This window comes from Eriocheir sinensis, chromosome 44, assembly GCF_024679095.1.
Source record: "Eriocheir sinensis breed Jianghai 21 chromosome 44, ASM2467909v1, whole genome shotgun sequence".
Taxonomy (NCBI): domain Eukaryota; kingdom Metazoa; phylum Arthropoda; class Malacostraca; order Decapoda; family Varunidae; genus Eriocheir; species Eriocheir sinensis.
In genome coordinates, this window is record NC_066552.1 from 2,569,493 (window position 1) to 2,591,336 (window position 21,844).

The 21,844-nt window shown below is 42.5% G+C and overlaps 1 protein-coding gene across 8 annotated transcripts in view; it reads right to left on the bottom strand.

The window, feature by feature from the left end:
* Positions 1 to 2,754: 2,754 nt before the first annotated feature.
* Positions 2,755 to 21,844, bottom strand: part of LOC126980280 (6-phosphofructo-2-kinase/fructose-2,6-bisphosphatase 1-like) — a 75,456-nt gene continuing 56,366 nt past the window's right edge. For 6 of the 8 annotated variants that reach the window (XM_050829985.1, XM_050829984.1, XM_050829983.1 and 3 more), the window contains exons 9-11: positions 21,518 to 21,663; positions 20,592 to 20,719; positions 8,909 to 15,593 (exon numbers count right to left, since the gene is read on the bottom strand). In XM_050829985.1, coding sequence (XP_050685942.1) covers positions 15,363 to 15,593; positions 20,592 to 20,719; positions 21,518 to 21,663 — 505 coding nt within the window. In that variant the 3' untranslated portion in view covers positions 8,909 to 15,362. Of the gene's footprint in view, positions 8,561 to 8,908; positions 15,594 to 19,416; positions 19,453 to 20,591; positions 20,720 to 21,517; positions 21,664 to 21,844 lie in introns of those variants that run through there. The other 2 variants (XM_050829991.1, XM_050829990.1) reach the window with 2 other exon arrangements.

The following is a 21,844-nucleotide window of genomic DNA, read 5'->3' on the forward strand; positions in this document are numbered from 1 at the left end:
AAGGGAAAGTGTACGTGTGAATAAGAACAACGAGAGGACCCAGAGGAGGACCTAAGAAGAGATACAAAGCGTTACAGGTCAAAAGAAGAAGTAGAAAAAGAAAGAAGAAGAGAACAGTCCCGAGGAAAAGACGGTCATGAGCTCCTCCAAGCCACGCCCACCTCGTCCTCCTCCTTCGTAAGTGTTCCTCCATATTTCCTTCATTAACTTCTCTATTATATCATTTCCTCTGCCTTACCCTTCCTCACAGCATCCTTAGGAAACCGTAGCTCTCTTTAATGGCTGGTAATGTAATGTGTGTCGTGTATTTTTCTTGTTTTCTTGTTTGTTCTTACCTGTCCGGCCTCTCCTACCTGTTGAGCCCATGGAGGTATAATTGGTGGAGTCGACATCAGCTTAATTAAGTGAATCCACCCGAGCTGTTATTTTTACGGCCAGGTGTCAGGTCAGGTCAGGTCGCCCACCCCCATCTTTTGGCCGTAAATTTGACAGTTCGTCGGCTTCACCTCAATGAGTGGGATTAGCGGGCCGTGTCGACTCCACCTATTCTACCTCCATGTTCCCACCTGTGTTCACCTCCACCGCCACGGCCTGATCACGTGCTGGACTCGTGTGCCGCCTCGCCTCTGTTACTAGAGGTGACAACTCCACCACCACTCCACTCCACTTCACTGCTACACCAATCCACCACCACTCCACTAATCCACCACCACTCCACTACACCTCCCCCCACTCCACCAATCCACCACCACTCCACTAATCCACCACCACTCCACTATACCTCCCCCCACTCCACCACTCTACCCACCAATCCACCACGCACCACCCCAGCTGATTTCTTGGCCATGTTGCGACTGGGTTACCATTCAGAAGACCAGGTTAACACTCACAGGGGCCGGCATGTAAGTTACTGCTGCAGGGAAGGCCGGAAGGGTGAACAGCTGCGGGATCGAACCCAGGTGAGCAGTTTTATAGCCATGACTACATACCACTGCGCCACGGAGGCAGCTTGGGGGTGGGGGGGGGCTCGGATACCTTGTGATCGTTATGATTTGGTGATGGACTAAATGTTTCCTAAACCGAGCAGTTTGGGATAATTATACAGAATTACACCCAACTCACCCCAGGGGTTGACTCGCCTAATGGCTTACTCAGACCCCTGGCCTCCTCCACTCGGGGTTGTCTTCTATAGAAATAACCTAACAAGCAGGGTCAGCTTCTGGGCAGTGTGCCACACGCCCGTATAGCCGGAGTTGGCATTGATGGACCATCCAGGTAATATGATAGGCCTCAAATCAATCTAGCAGAGTAATCACTAGTTTGACAGTCACTCCAGCAATGTTCCGTTCTTCTGACACCTATTACCAAAGGCATGAATCCGCCTCTCCAAGTCCCCATTAGTGTCCATGTCTCACAGCCATAGAGTAAGACAGAGGGCACAAGAGACTTGAAGATCCAGATCTTTGTCCTTCTACACAGGTATTGACAATGCCATATACTTGTGCTGAGCGTGTTCATAACACTGTGGGCCAAGCCAGTCCGCCGTAAGACTTCCTGATGAGACTCACAATTGTTCTGAACCACGCCACCAAGGTGTGTAAAATTTTCCGAGGTGTGGATGTCCTCGCCACAGTTATGAACAGACTGTACTGTTTCATCTAGCAAGCTTCCAAACACCTGTACCTTGGTCTTGGCCCAGGAGACCTGGAGTCCCAAGGGCTTTGCTTCATTGTGTTGTGCAGTGCATCAAGAGTCATTACCAGAACCTCCAGTGGCTCTGCAAGGATTATTACATCATTGGCAAAAACAAGATCATTGACCCTGGTATTGTCAACATGTTCCACAGTGCCTTTGATACACAACTCTTATGTAGTACCCAGTCCATACAAGTGTTAAAAAGTGATGGGCCCCTGCCCCTGCCTCACTCCCGCATTCATGGGAAAGGTAGACACGCCTCCCCCCACCCATACTCCACAGTAGTCCCAGGGTACAGGCCACTTAATAGACCAGTGTTCCTTGCAGGAATCATGCCGAGTTGCAGGAGATTCCAGAGTGCCTCACAATGCACTGAATCAAACGCCTTCTTTAGATCGACATAGGCTGCAAGCATCCCCTGTCGTAACTTGTGTCAGCGCTCTACCAGTATACGAACTACTAGAATACAGCCACTTGTTGACTTGATAAGCATGAACCCAGACTGCTCAGGTCTCTGCAGCTTGAACAGCTGGCTGCAATTCTGCATCAGCAATAATGATGAAGCATCTTGCCTGACACACTGAGCAGTGTAATAGTACCACAATAGTTGTCGCAGACCTGGTGGTGTCCTTTTCCTTTCTAGATAGGGTTGACCAACCCCCTTCTCCAGTCAAGAGGAATGGTACCAGATTGCCATACGGCAGTCAGGACCACATGCAACCTTCGGATCATGGCCTCACTTCCAACTTTGAGCAGCTCTGCACTGCTGTTACAGATCCCACCCCTCAACTTGCCACAGCCTCTCTGACCTCGTCAAGAGATGGTAAAGATATCATCGATGGGTGGATCAGCATCTACCATTGCAATCCAGCATCTGAGTGCTGCCTGCTGGGAGGGTCTGCCCTGTACATAAAATTACTCCCAAGTACTAAGCTCATCCATATGTGACATAAGGCAGCCACCTGCTATTTGGATAGTGCTCACCTTAGAGAGAGATTGGGAGCAAAGTTTCTTCAGGGCTTACTAAGCATGTCAGAGGCCAGGTAACAATAATACACATTTGAGTAATGCAAAGTTTTATGTAAACTAGGTCAACATAATAAATTACAAAATCAGTATAATAATTGCAACAACAAGCAATGTATGGTATTGCTCAGTATCCGTAATGTTACCGGGCCATTCAAAAGCTGATGGTCGATTACATGAATTAAATAACCCTACAGTATAATAGTCACACGGGCAAACACACACACACACACAAACTTGTACATGGTTATCTTCTTGACTGATTAATTGCCTCAGTTTTTATACTTTAAATTATTTTGTCTTTAATCAGCCTCCCAACATTTTTTTACCCCTCTTTTGAGAATGTTTGCCAGTCCATACACAGCCTTCTGACTAGTACTCACACCAGGAACACAACCACTCTAGACAACTGAGTTCATATATATAAAAATGAACTGTTATGAAAAATATAGGAGCAAGGACAAGTAATATGGGAAACAACTGATATAATAAGTCTGAAGGGGAGGCCATTCAAGAGATGGTACAATGAGACTGACAAGTTAAACATTTACATCAAAATTGGGAACCTAGAGCACAGAACAGAGAGGAAAATAAACACCTGGGAGAATCCTGTGCAATGGAATGATACAACTGAGGATGAGGATGAATGATGACTGACTATTACTTGTTTCCATACCTCAGCTCAGTGGGGTACTTTCAAAACTGCTTCCACATAGAGGGCAGCACTGTACTATTGATCCCTATGTATGGAGCTCTCGTATCTGAACATAAGGGCTGATACATGCAGAGCTGCCCACATACAGGTAGCTTTTTTCTTTCTCTTGACAGCTTTCACCCATGTTATTATAGGGTGGCTGTTTTGAGGTTGTGGCTTGAGGGGGGTGAGGGTTAAGACCAGATGCCCTTGATGATATCCTGTTTTTTTTTTTTTTTCTGTTTTATGCACTCTTTTTGTTGCCCTCGAGCCATCTCATTTGATGTAAAAAGATAAAATAAATAAATAAATAAACAGCCCATTTTCTAGAGTAGTAATTTCATCTGATATTAGTACTAGTTGGGAAGGCGTGTACAAACCAACAAACAAACTCTCCAGGGAATCACCGCAGACCCATTTAACACTTTCCCTAACAGTTATATAGAAAAATAATTTGACCACAACAGGTTCCCTAGTGTATATATTTTCTTACATCAAAATGTGTGTCATGTCACAGTCACTTATGCAAGTCATCGCTTAAATAATCCTTTAAATCTAAAGTATGCTAAGGAACATCACTTCTGCATATTTATGCGATGGTTGAAATTCAGAATACACGAAACTCATCACAGAAAAAGATCCGTCCTCATCCATTCATGACACCATCCTCCATTCAGTAAAGCATTATATTGTGTTTCCCTACATTATGCAAGGGCCTGGCTCCCTACCATGGTGGTCAAGAGGTGAGGGCAAGGGTACCAAGGCAGCAGCAGGAGGGAGTTGGCCAAAATCTCCTATTCTTTGGTTATGCTGGATGACTCCTCTCTCAGAAATAAAAAATCTAGGATTTCCTTTATTTTCCAAAATACTCCCCGTGGCAATGGCAGTGCTGGGTGTTGGTGGCATTTCTTTAGTTTACCAGACAGCTGTGGCGGCTGCTTCCCATGAATGAAGGAAACCAGCATGAGTTCTGTACATTACAGTCTGTCCCATTCCAATTAGTTCTCATATATTGTGGGAAACATGACCATGGTAAATTAAGACTGGGTATAGAAGTGGTATATTGTTAATGTAGTTTGATGATCAGACTTTGATTTTACAATATCTCACTAAACCTCAGCTCAGTCCCACAGACAGTTTCTCCAATATGAGTACTGGTGGCAGTGGTGTGTTCAGACTGGTGGCCAGACCATTACCCAAAGCATCACAAAAGTTGGTTACATTCTTACGTTATAAAAAGTAGATGGCCATTTACGTTAAAACTATACGTACAAAAGAGTTGAGCTTAATAGAAAAGTGTTCCCACAATAGTATGACAAACAGCACTGCATCAAAAAATATCTTGCAGACATGCACTGTTGCTTTGGACTTGTCAGGCGGTTTTCATTTGGCACTGGAAACTTTGTGACTACCTACAACACCTACCATGAATCTTTACTTTCAAAACTTCCATTGACATGAGCTAATGACATTGGCAAGTTATTTGTATATATTCTATTCACATTAACAAAAAAATATGCCTGCCACCAACAATTAGCTTATCCCAGCATCCAACATTTACCTGCAGCCTGAGATGGAGGGGGAGCATAGCTTGTGTAACATAATATACACTTTATTTAGAGGATGTAGTGCAGTGCCTATTATTGTCCCTCCTGATGCTGCCTCTAGTGCCTGTTTCTCCCTCAAAGATCCATTATATAAAGACATGCACCCTATTAACCCTCAGTGATAGCATTGTGTAGTGCCTCAACCTCTGTAGCGGACATTCCATTACATACATTGTCCTGCACACAACACAGTGAAGTAACTTATTTAGGGCATGTCCCCAAATTTCTAGCAGCCCTCCGTTCAGTACTCACATCAGGGAACTGCTCGGGAAAGTTGAGTGGGTGTATGAACATGATTCATAAGTGTGTTGATCTGAATAACAGCTGATCCATGTCTGTTCAGATCACAAGATTTTTTTGGACTATCAGATTGAGTGTGCAGATGCTGTAAATATTAGCAGGTTGAAATTTCCTGCTCTCAGAAATTTAGATCAGTGGTATTCGGATCAACAGACTCTTGCTCTAAATCATTTCTACACACCAGCCTGATCTGCAGAGTAGCTTTTTACTCTAATGTGAGCACTAATAGGAATGACGTGTATGAATGGGGCCGACATACCCTAGTAAATGTAAGGTGTCCTCAACGTATGCAAGTTATCAGTGAACGATGCAGCATTTGACCCGGTAGCAGCAGGGATCATGTTTCTTAAAGGTCCCTCTAAGCGAAAAAAATGAGAAAAAATCATAACTCACGCAAAACATTTCATAATATACATCAACACATTTCTGATCAGTTTATGTATCATCTATTTTGGGGGGCTTATATCATGGCAAAAATTTGGCCCATTGCTGCTACACGGTAAAGCCACAAATTTGTCCCATCGCTGTTACTGGGTTGAAATAGAAATGATATGAATGTATCAGTTTATACTGGACTTGTACATCTCAATGGGCTCCAGCCTTTAGAAGATTAGAATCATTTGCCTTGTGCCAGTAACAACAGATTTCAAGGCTCATGTTTTTGTTGCATCGTGAGTCACTTGCAAGTTTTGCGGTGCGTCACACGGAGGTACAAGTAGAGCCTCTACAGCATTATGTGTTAGTAAAGATTGCATTGTTGTGTAGTTGCATTGTCAATACTACAGTGTCATGTTTTGATTCCTACGAAGGACAAGCTTTACACTCATTCTTAATTACTATGTGTTAGTCATAGCTAAAATACATTATCATGGTGCTTAATGATAAATCCTTAAAGAATAAGCATATTCATATAACCATTATATTTGTATATAAAATTGCAGTAAATAATTAGAACAAAGTTGTACATAAAATCCATTTTTGCCAATAAATATTTGATCATTTGTGTCCCCAAACAAGTCTGTGAAGATTAAGAAATAATTTAGTGATGAGACATTAACAAACAGTTAAGCGGCCGCGTTGAGGGGCCACGCGGAGCCAGCACAGAACACACGGTGCACTGCAAGTGTGTGCGCAGCCCTCCAGTTAGTACCTGCAGCAGGAAAGGAAACTATCCAGGGAAATTGAACTGTTATGGAAGATAGAATATTGAAATAGTGATTCCAAAACAAAGGCGGATAAAACATTCTTAATTTTGACAACTGTTAGCTTTCTGCCTCGGCTCAATTTCCCTGAGTAATTTTTTCCCCCTGGTGTTAGTACCCTGGAGTGCTGCGTGCAGCCCTGTGAACACACCACTCCCTCCCTGCCTGCCTCCGAGGCCTGAGGTGTGCCTTGCTAACACTCTTCAGGCAAGATCCTGACATGTGTCTAGGTGGCCGTCACTCTTGACAGTCCTGCCACCCATGAAAGGTTACTCACTAATCTGCTGGGTTTTACTGCAGTGGTAGCAAAAATTTTTATGTGTGCTGTTTATGTACATCACCAGAGCCCAGGCATCCCGCAGGAAAGAAGGCGGGTAATTACCTATCTTATGCCAGGCTGACTTCATTCTTACATTTATGTAATGGAGATTCGTTAGTGAAAAGTTTGAATGCTGAAGAAAGTTTTAGAGCTTTTTAAAAGCTATGAATTTTATCAGTAATTATTTTTGTACATTTCATGTTGAAAATGATTTTCTGTACAGGTTTGAATTTATGGTATTGCTGATTCATTATTGTGCAGGTTTGTAACATATTTGTTTATTGCCAAGGAGATGACCATTCTGCTTGGAACAGTTCACACAGTCCCTGCAGCCCGGCCTAGAAGCCTTTTATGTGCAGTGATGGAGGACCTTTGCCTCTTGTCCTCACACTGTGTTGTGCAGCGTGTACTTTAATTGCAAGACAAAGAAAAAGCAACAAAAACCCTTCTCTCATGGTGCATCAGTACACTTGAGTGTAATTTCTACTCAGTAAAGTATTTCCCAAACTTACTGGTGCACATATATAAATACAAATGCATTTTGATTTTATGCATTTCATTTACTATTAAAAGCAATCTGTGATAAATATTTGTAAACATCAACAAGAGTTTGATTTGTTTTGTCATTGGCTAATCCAAGTGCTCTCTGAGCCCCCACACCGGCCGTCAGTAGGCCAACACTTGCCAGGTGCAGCCGCCCGCCTCACAGGAGAGACTGCACTCTTATAGTTGGGAAATTTTCCCCACCCAATAATTTACTTTCTGACTGGTTTGTGCATCCTGTAATCAATTAAGTCCAGCTCTACGTTCAGGTGCATAGTGTGTCGTTTTCTTAAATGCACCAGTGAAACACATCAGCAAACAATGTGATCAGTCGGTGCCGCACAGTTTATGGCTTGAATCTTTAGAAAGACTTTGCATTAGATTGATTGCAGAAAAAGCGTTTTTGTAAGTGGATGCACTCATTCGTTTACACACACACACACACACACACACACACACACACACACACACAAAGAAAGGTTCGGTCCCTACTTCAAAGTAACTCATGTCTGAGTAGCGGCTCTTTCAGACGTAAATGATTTAAAGTTAAGCGTCACACTCACTCCTTTTTCAAAACCCAACTTACTTAAGACTGTTTGCACATTAACATTTTATATAAAAGTTAAACCTTTCAATTTAAAACACTGAGACATGAAAAGTCGGTACTACTGACTGTTACTACTTGAGGATATTGCTCAATCGTGAATACAATGTTGTATGACATATCAAAGTGAGCTCAGGAAACACTCTAATGTAAGACTAAAGCAAACTAGTAAACTAAATATCAATGGTAGCATAACACACTATGATTTTTCCCCTCTCATAAAACTGTACAGGGAAGCTTTTCCTTGAGGCTTGAGTGTTAATGTCCTTGGCTAGAAGTCAGTACCTATGCAGTCTAACCTCTACTGAGCACACCTACTCACTACGACGCCAGTCACTGTGATGAACCAGAGCTGTGTGTACGGGAACACCAGAAAACTTTTGCACGGCTGAACTCTAGGTTGAGGAGCTGAGCGCTAAGTGTCCAGAGTGCAGCGGCGGCATGAACGGCTGTGTTGTGGGCGGTGCCGTGCCGACAGCAGCCGTTGCCTGGCAGTGCCGCGCCTCAGACTCAGTAGTGGGATGGGACGGTGACGAGGGCGTCTTGGGGGTTTCTCCCAACGCTACAGTCCTGTGGGGGATAGAGCACCATGGCCCATAATGACGGCTGTACACTCATTGGTAAAGCTGCCCTGAAACCATTAAATCTTTGCTTGGCCCGGCTGGGCTTGTGTTAGGCACTGAACTATAAAAAAACATTTCAATACCATGAAGTCAACCGTCATTGTAAGCTTTCAGTTCCCTTTCATAGTTATCTACAATGGAACATGATGAAAAGAAGCATATGTTTAATCTACATGTATTTTATGTTCTTGTGCTTCCATAATTTTGAAGAGAAACATTTTAAGATTTGATTTTTAGCAAAATTTTGCTGGCATATAAATTTAAACTATATTTACAGGACAACTAAGAAACAAAATAATTTTGTACATTTATTTCCAAAAGTTTAATTTATGTTAGTATGGCACACAAATATATGGACAAGAGCTTCGCAATTTTATTATGTTTGAAACTACTTTTTATTTACTCTGAAAAAATACACATTAATCAGTCCCAATTATCTTGAGGTGTAAAAGCAATCAGCAACCTCCATTCATCCATATCTGCAGCTTACTTTTACATAACTATTCCTTTGCTGCTTCTGACAGGACAAGGAAACTTACAGCAGCTGCCAATGAGTGACACTTCAGAAAGTGGCAGCATGAGGGAAGGAAGAGCCACACTAAGATGGCAAACAGATCTTATTGGTGAGATACCATGCCAAAATGTGTGAACTGTGATAATGTGTACAGTAGTGAGGTGGCTGGATGGTGGCAGTGGGTGTGGAGGTGTGTGGAGGGAGGGGACAAGAAGACCTATCACAATGCCTAAACCCAAGACCAAGGTTGTTATAATGTTCTGCTGCCGAGTGAAATAGGGTATGTTTGTCAGTTTGCATGCACCATTCCAATTAGCACTCACATCAGGTAATGAAAACTACCCTGGAAAATTGAGCGAGGGGATAAAAATGAACTAGTCAAAATATACAAGAAAATCAACATTCCAGTATAATTTGACTGGTTCACATTTATATTTCAGCTCAATTATGCTGATAAGTAACTGGAGTGGTGCTTACAGTAGCAAACATACTCTAGCATTAATAAGTGAAAATTGAGTTGTGTACTGAGCAGAAGACTATTGTAATACTCTTCTTGACCCTTTCATGAACACAAACTAAGCAAACTAGGTCTAAAACTGTAGTTACTCTGTCACTATGGAGTGAATTCATTACAGAAATTTACACTATTTCATCTAATTTTGGACTAAATCCCATGTATAGCAAGGGAATATTGTAGATGGTTACCACATTGGCATTCCATTCAGTGAGTCATGCTCTGCTGGGCCACACTTCCCCTCCTGTGGTGCCCCAGACTAACAAGACTGCCGGCTACAACACAGCGTATGGAAGCCGAGAACGAGCACCCTATGCTACTTACCACGAGGCTGCCTACTGTAGGGTTAATAAATGCATCAGAAATCATTGCAAAGAAATAAAAAAATAATTGTCTGTCACACACACTATTTCAGTTTATGCAAAAACACTCTTAAGCAGAGAAGCTCCAATAAAACGTGTTGCAAACTGTGTGTGATTCAGAATAGGATACATAGAACTCATAAATACTGCAGCAGTCTTGTGATAAATTTATCTCAAGACCACTTCATTTAAAACCTTGTTACCTCGGGCCATTAACTGGAGATCCTTGAGATGCAAGAGAACAAACCTTTTAATATAAATATTTTTTTTACAGAAAATGATGAGTTGAGAGGCAAAAGAGAACCATAAGACAGAAGCCTGCACTGCACTGCTTCCACAAGAGGTGAGGAATTAGAAAATCATCAGATCAGGTTGGAGAATTGTCTTTGTGTTCCCATTAGGAAGGAAGAAATATAGATGGAGGGCGGGTGAAATAATGAAGATACTGGTTAACTTGCAGTAGGACTGTGAACAACTTAGGGGTGAGCTAGAGTTGAGGACTCAGAAGGGAGTGAGGCATGCAGTTAGCAAGTTCAGAAGAGTAGTTATGAAGATAGTATTTAGCAATGTTGCAGTGGAATTTAATTGAGGTGGAAGAGTGTCAGTAAGAGGGGAACTGGCAAGGTGAAAAGTCTTACTACACTGTCCAATAGAGGCGTGTGGGTCAGTCCTCCACACAAGGTGGACTCAGTAATGTTCCCTGACATGAGTACTAATTGGAGTCCTGTGTGTGAATTGGCAAACATATCCTGTGGCATTATACTGAGTCATGCATATTGGAGTTGTAATGTATTTAATTTAAACTTCATCTAACTTCAACTTCGTTTGCAGAATGAAGGAGGAGCTGCTGCCACCTACAGCGAGCCACTCGTACCTCTCCTCTGGCCGCCTCCTGCTGAGGCTGTTCCTTCGTGAGTAATTCTACCACTATAACACATGAGTATATTGGTACAGCAGAGATAGGTAGAAAAAACTCAAAAGTCTCGCTTTTGGCAACTCCAAACACAGCAATCACTCCCCTAATTCCCATTTGGTGATCATTTCCCTCGACCCCCTCCCTTCTCCCGGCAAGTCCAAAGTCATAATTGGCAACTAGTCTTGCATTTGAGAAATGCTTGCTAACTGTTAATGCTGTACTTTGTTGCTAAAAGATTATCAATGTTTTAAAATAACGATCCCAGTTTTCAGCGGCTCAGCTGCTATGTTGATGACATCAAGCCAGCTGATGAAACAGTTGTGAGTGAGTCTGCAGCTTGTGGTAACTTGTGTGCTGCCTCTCACTGCTGGCAGTGTAGCCCTCTGTCATCTTCTGAGTGTGATATGGCTTTAAAGGCTGGCCTCTACCACTTTGGCAAATTTTACTTTTGCAAGCTATCTGTGGCACCAGCTAGTTGCCAAATGTGAGACTTTACTGTAGTAGGAGTGGTAACAGTTTCTGTACAGCAGTCTCAAATGGATCGCTGAACATCTTGCCATGGAGCCTTTCCCCAAGCTGGTCAGAGGTAACAAGGTTTTGCTATTTTCAGTGAGTTTCATCTTACAACTATGGATGTTGAGCTGCAACAATAAGTGGCGGTCTTTTACTTGTGTAGAGCATGTCTGGTGATCGGTGTCCACCATTCCAATGAGAGCTGAGGCATAAAAATTAACCATTATCAAAGTAATCTTCATCAATCTTTGACAATGATGAGTTTTTATACTTGAGCTCAGTTTACATGAGCACAGATGGAAGTAGTCACTGGAATGGTTTATACAAACTGGAGAACATGCACTATTCACCATTCCGTCCATTCCTTGACACAAGACATGAGTGAGTTAGTCACCAAACAGTGTACAGCCTCACAACCTTGAGCTGAGGCAAGAGTCCCTGCAGCAGCTCAGGAACACAAGACAACAGTGTCAGTGATCTGGGTGCCAACTAGCTAAGGTCAGTCACCCACACCAGTGTGAAGCAGCAACTAGTGATGCTTGGCTAACATTAAGCACAAACTAAACAAATTTACATTGCTATATTTAACATAAACACAAAGATTAATAAAGCAGAACTAAAGTGAAGAGCACATCTAAGTCTGTTGTCAAGTCTGTGGTTGTACTTGAAAGGTATTCAGAACAAGTAAAATCCAATCCAGAAGACAATTCATGCTAAATTTGGTCAAACTGTTCAAATACATCTCAGAATTCAGCAGTCAGTGCATAAAATCTATGAAGCTTCTACAGAAGAACCTCATGTGTGAAGAAAATCTTCCTCATACATTGGTTCTATTAGTAATTAGTTTAAAGTTGAATGATTCCTAAGTGTCTTCAGTGAAGTGTTTATAAAGATGCCTCACAACATCACCTGGTGCACCAACCACTACAGTTCAGACTGTGAAGGGGCTGCCAAGGTGAGGAGGATGTGCCATTATTGTGCAAAGCTGAGTGACAGTGTCTGCCACAGCGGGCACAGCTGCCCTGCCACACACAGCTTGTGGAGGTCAGCCCAGCAACCTGCCAGTACAACCTTCAGCACAGCCTGGGCTGGAAGACACCTTTTGGCACCTGTCTAGGCTTGTTGTGTTTGGCACATGTCATTAGGACACAAATACCAATACCCACCACCTGCCATGCTGCTCTGCCATGAATCAAGGAACACTGTGTGTGTGATATGCTGTTAATTCAATCATTTTCCCTTTGGAAGACAACTTAGATTTCTCAGGTTGTGATGTGCAGGCAGCTGTGAGCTTCCCAGGTACACTTACTAACCTACCAACAATTATTGGTGTCCTACAAGCCTTAAGTGCAAGGATTATAACAATGTCACACACCATAACCATTTCCCAACCTTACAGTACTATAGCATAATAATTATGTGCAGTACACTATGAGAATACAAATACATTTCATCATCCCTTCCATCACAGTGTGCAGCATTGTTCTGGCATAGCAGGTGATCACAATCAAGGTGCACATACACAGAGAAGGGCCACAATAGTTCAATCAAGGGAGGGCAAGTTATGGGCTGCAGGACACCCCTCGGAGGAAGAATCTGAACCTATATTCTCTATTCATGTTAACTTTGAAAACAAGCCCCGCCCCCTCTCTAAAACATAAATATCACTGACCAACCAATCTACTAGTAAGCCACAGCCCTTCTTATAAGACTGTGTGTCATTGGTAGCTCTTGGAAAAGGTTACGTCTTGTTGGTGGATGCTGAGGTGGTATTGGCAAGGCTTATTTCCAAGGTCAATGGACTATATAACAGAACCTGCTGTTACCCACCCTAATGATATGCACCACTATCTTATATTCTTATCAAGGAGGATGGGGGTCACAGGGTATTGCCATTTGGTAGGGAATGGACTAAGGATGTCAGTTCATCAACACCATTCATATCAGTACTCATAAGAAAACATTACCCAAGAAAACCAGTTATAAAAACGAACGGTTGTCAAAATGAAGATCGATTTACTTTCCATATTTTGTCATCCTCAATTTTCGTAAGTTTTTATACCTCTTGCGAGTACTAAATGAACTAGTGTGTGTGAACTGGTGGGTAAACTCTCTTCTAAGGGTAAACTCTCTTCTAACAAGGCCATTCAATCTCTTATCACAACCTAAACAGCATGGTGACCCCCGGGTGATCTGAGATACCTATGTCTACTTAGTCTACCAAATACTTACTCCCCAGAGCCACAGAATAGGAGAGCTTGGTTGACCTCATCACAGACGTCATGTTACCAAAAGACCTACTCGAAATTGAAATTGATAGTGATACAATAGTGTTTTTGGTGCTGTATAGGTATCGTCAGTATCTTGAAGAATACCTAAAGCACAAAAAGCACTAGAGTATCATCATCGATTTGGATTTCACGTTGTCTTTTCGGTATAACATCATAATGCCTGTGATGAAGTTGGCCACACATCATCACATTCATCACTATTCTATGGCTCTTCTACTCACCACAAGTCACCACCAATTTCCACTTTTAAAGTTACATTCACAACCAAAACTGTAAGTGTCTTTTAACTGTAGGGTGTGTTTACTCATCGGTAGGCAACCCCCAAATTAGCACTCACTTAAGGATAAACAATACTTGGGAAAATTAAGCCGGGGTGTACAACTGAGAAAGCAAAAATAAAGACATGCCTTCTTTTTACAGTATTTCATTTGTATACCTCCACCACTTTTGCCAGAGTACTTATTTCATGATACAAGTTGAGTACTAAATGGAACTGTGTGTACCAGTAAGTGAACACACCCGAGGAGGCAAGGGTGCGCCAGGCAACGGTGGACATGAACAGCAAGCAAAGTGGATATTATGGTGCCGGGTCGTGTCATGCTGTGGAGTTTACTTCATGTTGGCTGTGCAGACAACACTCAGTGATTCTGTTCCCTGTACTTGACCTAACATTAAGTTCTACTGTAGATTGTACTGCAACATGTAAACAGTTGATTGAAAGTTACCAGGGACCCAGCTTCCTATCACTCCTGAACTACATTGAACATAAGCAGTTTATGAACATCTGCTTGAGGACTAAGTTCTTATAACATAAACCTTAGACAACACACAGCCAACCTCATGATCAGCATTTTTCTGCTATAAACTAAAAGAAAACTCAAATTCAGTCTTTGTAATCAGAGAAGGCAGTGTGTTGTCCAACATTCTAAATTACTGTAGAAACAAGTTTATTTATGAAATTTAAAATTCAACATCTCACAAAAATAAGTTAGTTACATGTGGATAACTAAGATACAATTGAAAGAAGTTTAACAGCATCACTAAAACTGTACAGAAGACGTGCCTTTGACCACCACCACCCTGACGAGGCACGGTGGGGACGCTCCCTTCAAACATGTTAATTTTGCCTGTTACTCAGTCTGCCATAAACATCTTGGCTTGAACTGGTAATAACAAATTTAATTTCCTTAAGATCATTCATATGCACTTTCAAGATAACTTAAATGTGAACTGCAAGCTACCCAGGAGCTGTTTTGGCATATGAAATGCCATTGGTGAAGCTAAATTTTAAATGAATTTGAATTTGACTGAATTTTAACACATTTGCCCCATGCTAATTGGTACTCCAGGAAAAAAAAACTTTGGAAAACTGAACCAACTACTGAACTCTTCTCCAACCAAAGATTGGTAAGAATACTTCATTTGTGTGTCTATTTCCAAAGTAGTATTTACCTGCTGGGACCACTTGTTGGAATGGTCTGTGCTGAGTGGTGGCCCAGTAAAGGCAGTCTTCTGTACTGTCTCAAAAGTATGATAAAACTAGTACTTATGTATTACACAAAGATATAATTTCTTTCACTTGTGGGCAGACAACATGAATAAGCCGAACAACAGATATAAAGTTCTATACACGTGTCTGTTAGTGCTTCGGCCTCATGAATGCCCACAGCGCCCGGGCAGACTCGGGCAACTGAATGCCTCCCACGGCCCCCTGCACGTTCTCTTCGTTTTCAACAGTTCTATTGTCACAAACAGACAGTCCTTCCACTAGTCCCTGCAACACATTGACTTGTACTCCATCTATGATGTCACTTGCACCTCTAGGGGCTCCCTGCATGTCCTCCTCCTTCCCCTCATCGCTGCGCGTCACCTATAACAGCACAGGCGACCACACCGTCACAAGGGCAACACACCACATGCACCGCCGCCACCATCCCGCCATGATGCTTGCTCAAACACTGACAGCAAACTTTGTTTCATGCAAGGCAATGCCTCAAAAATTTTGCTTTAAATTGAAACCATGGAGAAGTTATGTATCATGAAACTAGGTTATTCCCCAGCCATCAGTCAGAGAGTGACTGAAATGATCAATGCATCACAGGTGGGATTTTCAGAACATTTAGAATCTTAAAAATTATTTTGATCTGGTCTACAACTGAACAGAAAAAAATGAAATTTAAGTAACGTTAATCTTGTCACTAACAATTCTTGTATCTCTAGCATTTTGCTAATGATTCTGAATTTAAAATCAAAAGAAAGCAGAATTACTTGCACAACTTTCTATCTCCTTATCCTGTGGTGGCTCCTGCCCTGCCTTGAACAACCTTACTTAATCCCAGGAGCCGCCCAACACTTGGCTGAGTGCCAGTTTTAAAGTTGCTGAAGCTGAAGGCTTCCTGGAAGGGACTGGATGGCAAATTTATGTTTCTTTGGGATATTCTGAGATGAAAGGTTTGCAGCTTTCAGATTTTTTCACTTATGGTAAAGTTTGATGAGTGATACATGCAGAAATGACCAGCGTAACACGTCTCCATCTGGTACAGATTACTTTTACTTTGTTCAAAACTTTTCTTTATCTGATACAGATTACTTTGCTCAAGACTATTATGTACAACATGCACAGGGCACATCAATGTAATCTCTGTTACCTTGATATTAATCAAATGATCTGCCTCATCTTCTACACCCTGACCTGCTGGGCTCCCCCCACACCATGACACCCAACATGCTGCTGCACCCCTGGGCCCATACTTATAAAGCTAACACTTCGTCTCTGGCTTGTCTTAAGAGCCCAAACTGGCCCTGTGGAGCCCTATATCCTGGGTGTTAATCTGAGACGCGGCGCAGGTAGCTAAAGTTGGTCCGGGGCAGGCATAAATCCTGGGTCTCGTCTGAGGCAGCGACCTTCAAATGTAAACATTGCCGGGTGTTGCCAGACAGCCAGTGTCTCATCAAATCGTTTTACATTCAAACGCTCACTATAGCCTTACAAAACCCTATTATAATGGATATGATGTACTTCTATTCAATACTTTCACCATTTTAAGGTATTCTTACCCATTAATTTTCATAAGAGATAACTGATCTCAGTTGTTGGCAACTTTACATTTCCCACTGCCCGTGGCAGCTGGAGCCCCAGCTATGGTGAAAACTCGCCTCTTGAGACGAGACATGAATCAAACGCCTAATTTCTTTATAAGTATGGGCCCAGCGGAGTACCACTGGCCGATCCACAACTACTTGGTGGGGGACAATGAACAGTGACAAGTAACCACTACAGGGACCAACTCATTCTCAGGCCAGGCCATCAGTGATCTTGAGATGTCACCACCTTGATGTCCTTCTGCACATCCCCAGCTGATGGATAGTTGAAGACACACACAAACACACAAACACGGTGCCTGCAGACACAGGTTATCTATGAGCCAAGACATCGCTGGACCAAGTGGGCGAGTCACTCCGAAATGTGCCATTACTTGAGGGTTTGCAAGGCGGTGGTGGCGGTGACAGTCCTCCACGTGGCATGAAGCTGGACTTCCAAGTTTTCAACACATAATGGCACACTTAGAAGGGCTGACCTGTGGCTTCAGGGACTACTTTCCATAAAATTTGGGGTTGAGCTACAGCACGCCAAGGGGTCTCTACATTGAGGTAGGCTTGCCAGTATTTACGCACTGTTTCAGGAAGGAAACCAGCTGAGGCGTCAAATTGAACTATTGTCAATAAAAATATTTAAGAGTATTTTTTTTGACTGATGAATTTTTTTTACAATAGCCTTTACTGATTTGTGTACTGAGTGGAAGAGTGCATACAAGTAGACTAGCATATCCTATGATAGCAAGATCTTGTAGTAAGGGATGGAGGTACAAGGTACTGGAGGGCTGGAACCTATGAGTGCATGCTGAGGCTTCATCTGGAAACTTTTACCAGAGAGAAGGTGCTCGTGTCAGCTCTCAGAGCCACCCCATGAGGATTCAGACCAAAAGGTTCTTGGTTTATGTTTGCATTACAGTAAACAAACCCAAACAGCTTATAATTAAATTTATCAAAGACATTACACCGCCAGTCAAGGGATGATGGATATATTTGCCAAAGGCTCAGGGAATATCATAAATAAATATTCAATTCATCCACTCTCCAATGTCAAGAGATTTCTGCCTATGCACATGGCAGATATAGGCAATAACTAGTTTACAATTAAGGTAATTGAAGAACGGAATTAGCTGCGTAATTGATGCACAGACAACCAAGAGTTTTGAGTGGAGGTAAAGATAAAGTTTGGGGCACACGCTACAGCTGTGTGTGGCCTCAGTGCTTATCTTTGTCTTGTTGGCCCTTGAGCCTGTGCCAGCTGAGAACCGACTACCCCGGGACACTGGACGAGTGTGCCAGCCAGGTTACCACAATTTACTCTCCTCAGGTTTCCCCGGGTACCCATCTATCGACCATCCCAAAAGGGAAGGATGAATGGCAGGGTGGGCTACAGGCTGACTGCCCAGGCTGGGAATTACACTCAGGCCCACAGATTCATAGCTAGGCAGAGGGCAGATGGTAAACAGCCATTTCTAAGAAGCTGCAATGTTGAGACTGGCTGGCCCCTTGTCTCTTTATATCTTTGTGTGTAATAATCATGAGAAGCTATGAAGAAAACTTGGAATACATTTACCAAGAGAAGTAAGGGAATTCAGGACTTAACCATCATGAGGCAGCTCTCAGAGATTTCCCAAAACAAAATTTGCTATTTTGTCATCTATCTGCACACTTCTATGTTGTCTAACATCACTTGAAAACTATCACTATTGTTCAAAAGTCTATTCAGACTAAAAACCACAGTTCACACAAAGCTTCCATGGCCTGCCTTTAACAGAATTCAAACATCCATATGTAAATGTAAAGGAAAAGTGTGCACTCACCGGAAAAAAATTATCTTAAATTCACGTGCCAAAAAGTTATTCGGAATTAATATCATCACCAGAATGGACAAAACAGTAATATTAAAAAAATAATTTTAAAATATAGTCTTTTCATGTCCTTAAAACACAGACATTTTTTCTGTCGTGAGTGCACACCGCGCCCCAGATACACACGGCTACACCTACTGAACAACACCGCTCTAAGGAACACTATGGTAACCAACACACTGCTACGCTGGACCCACACTGGACCTTCCCAGCTTTGACCCACAGGGAGAGAGGGACTAAGAAAACTTTAGTCTCTTGGGAACTAAATTAGATCATTCTTTTTGGGCATCATCTACTTTACTTAATGGAGAAATATGTTACAGGTATTGTTTTGTATCTTTTAGCACTCAATCTGTCTCCCTTACCCTAAAAACTGAACCAATTGCTCTAGTCTACACAGTTCCTTACATTATAAGCTTACCAATTAAATCTCTTGGAGGCCACAGTGAGTCGTAACCTTAATCTATGTAAAGTGAACTACATGTCGTTTGCATTGAAGGAATAATTTAACTGCTGGGGTTCAAAACAGCAAGGTCAAGTGTAATCAGTCGATCGGGTCACACGTCCACAGACAATGTGCTAATATTAATCTGACGGTGTTAAAATTTCCATATGAGTGGAGGCGAAGACTCTCCCTGCTCCGTTACACAAGCATGCATCAAACCAGAGCACATAAGGTACTGTTTATGGCTGTTTTTATATATGTAAGCACGGCAAAACTGACCACCATACCTGACATGAGACTCAATACTCAGTCTCTTCCCATTCCTGATAGAAAAGAACAAAAGTTACAAATGAAGTACACTGTAAACATCGATTATTGAGAAGCGTAAATCATGCGTGAGTTGTGTGAGACCCATGTGCAGCAGAATGGCAAGAGTGAGAGGTTGAAACAGGGCAAACGACACCACCATGCTAATCATCCAACACATACAGACAGGTGCTTGATCAGGGAGAAGGAAAAATATAAAAACAACCACCACATTTTACATTCAGAAGTAGAGGGAAAAATATATCAGTCACAGTTTATGCCCATTAAGAAAACACTGCACACACACATTTCTTAGCACTGGGTTGTTAAGTGTGTGTTAAGTGTGGACGATTAGGTGAAGGGAAAAAAGTATCACACTGTACACCCATCGACACAATACTATACATATGCAATCTCTTATGTTTGGGTTGTTAGCAGAATGTTTCACGTGTCCTCACCCATTGCTCTTTCATCGATAGTTACATGCATTCCTCCCATCACCCACATTAATCAATACACATCGCATTACCAAGAAGACGAGAGGAAGAAGTCAAGGGATGTATGAATGAGATAATTAATGTGGAAGCTGAACAGAACATTGAAGCCATTAATGTGTGTCCATGTCTAATGATATCATTATGAGTACTTACCGAAGACTTGGCCTGACGGGTGTTGGTGGAGTGGAAACCTACCTTCCGGGGTATGCTAAAGAAATCCCTGCCTTCCCTGTTCCCAGCCACTCATTCACTGCCTACCTCACAGCATGCATTACTAAAACATTTCCCTTTACACACTTTCACTCCCATATGAAGACATGAATAGTTGTCAACGTATCAAACACCCAATGGAATAGACGGAATAAAGTTTAAGTGAAATCTAAAGCCTTGGTGTTGCGTTGGTTAGGCTGGTATCAGTGGGTGGACTCTAGCCAGTGGTACCAACCTAACCAATACAGCACTAAGTCGATAAATTCCGCTCTATTCTATTCAGTTGACCCAAGGGTGTTCAATATTTTTTTTCTGACAACTAAACACATGCACACACACAATCATGCCCCACACACACTTACCCATCCCTATCTTCCCCTCCTCCCTCCCCTACACACACACAGCAACACACCTACCTCCGCGTCAACAGGCCAAACACACATACTCACCACGGGCTTGGATCGGTGGGTGTCAACGCAGTCGATGGGGATCTTGAAGAACTCCACCTTGCATCCGTACGCCTGCGGGGTCAGCTTGATGATGGTGTGGAGCGGCACTTTCATGTACGGCAACTCCACTGGGGAAGGAAGGACCGGAGGGTTAGGTGGTACGAGCAGACAGATGGGTTAGCTTTGTGTTTGAATTACGATTTTTAGCCTTTCTTTCCATACAAATTCTCAAAAGGATAATTAACCCAGTATCAGCGAAGGGCCAGATTTGTGGCTTAACCGTGTAGCAGCGACGGGCCAAATTTGTGCCATGATATAAACCCCCCAAAATAGATGATGCATAAACTGATCACAAATGCTTTGATATATATTATGAAATGATTTGTGTGAGTGATGATTTTTTCAAATTTTTCTCACTTAGAGGGACCTTTAAGAAACATGATCTCCGCTGCTACCAGGTTAAATAGCAAAACAATATTCTAAAAGGTGATAAAGATGCTAGAAAACTAAATCATGTCAAATATACAGAAGCTTCAGGAAATTTATTAGAAAACGAAATAAACTGATATATTTCGCTCATTCTTATAAAAACACAAACTCCCATTTCAGGTCTCTTGGTCTTCTCTACCCCTGTCACTTTCTAGCTTAACCTCTTGACTGTGAATTTCCTAGTCAGACCTCACCAAGTTACTGGAATGGAGCAAAAAGAGGCTGAAGAAAAATGTGAAGTCCTGCACCATGGGAGGGGATATCAGGAACACCAATACCACATGGGGAACACTCCACTATCCACCACAGAGGCAGAGAAAGACCTGGGATCATATGTTACCAGGCTACCAAGGAAGGCCAAATCCATGCCAATTGCAGTAGATGGGTTAAACATGCTAAAAACAAATAGGTAAACACAAACACACAAGCACACTCACCTCCTGTCTTGTCGAGGAAGTAGGCGAGGACGCAGCGCAGCACCGCCTGATGGCCCACCACCAGCACGTTCTCCTGGCGCTCCAGCTCCATGATGACGCTCTCCAGCCGCACCACCACGTCCTCGTACGACTCACCACGCGGGTACCTCAAGGGGGGCACGGCAACAGTCACTCACTGGGTACTAGCGGTTAACTAAGAGGTTTGTTGGCGTTTGTTATTTAGGTTGTAATATACTTTTTTTACTACAATCATAACTAAAATTACTATATAAAGAAGTGATATCAAGTACCTCTCGGGGGGCGCACGGCAACACTCGATCACCCGTT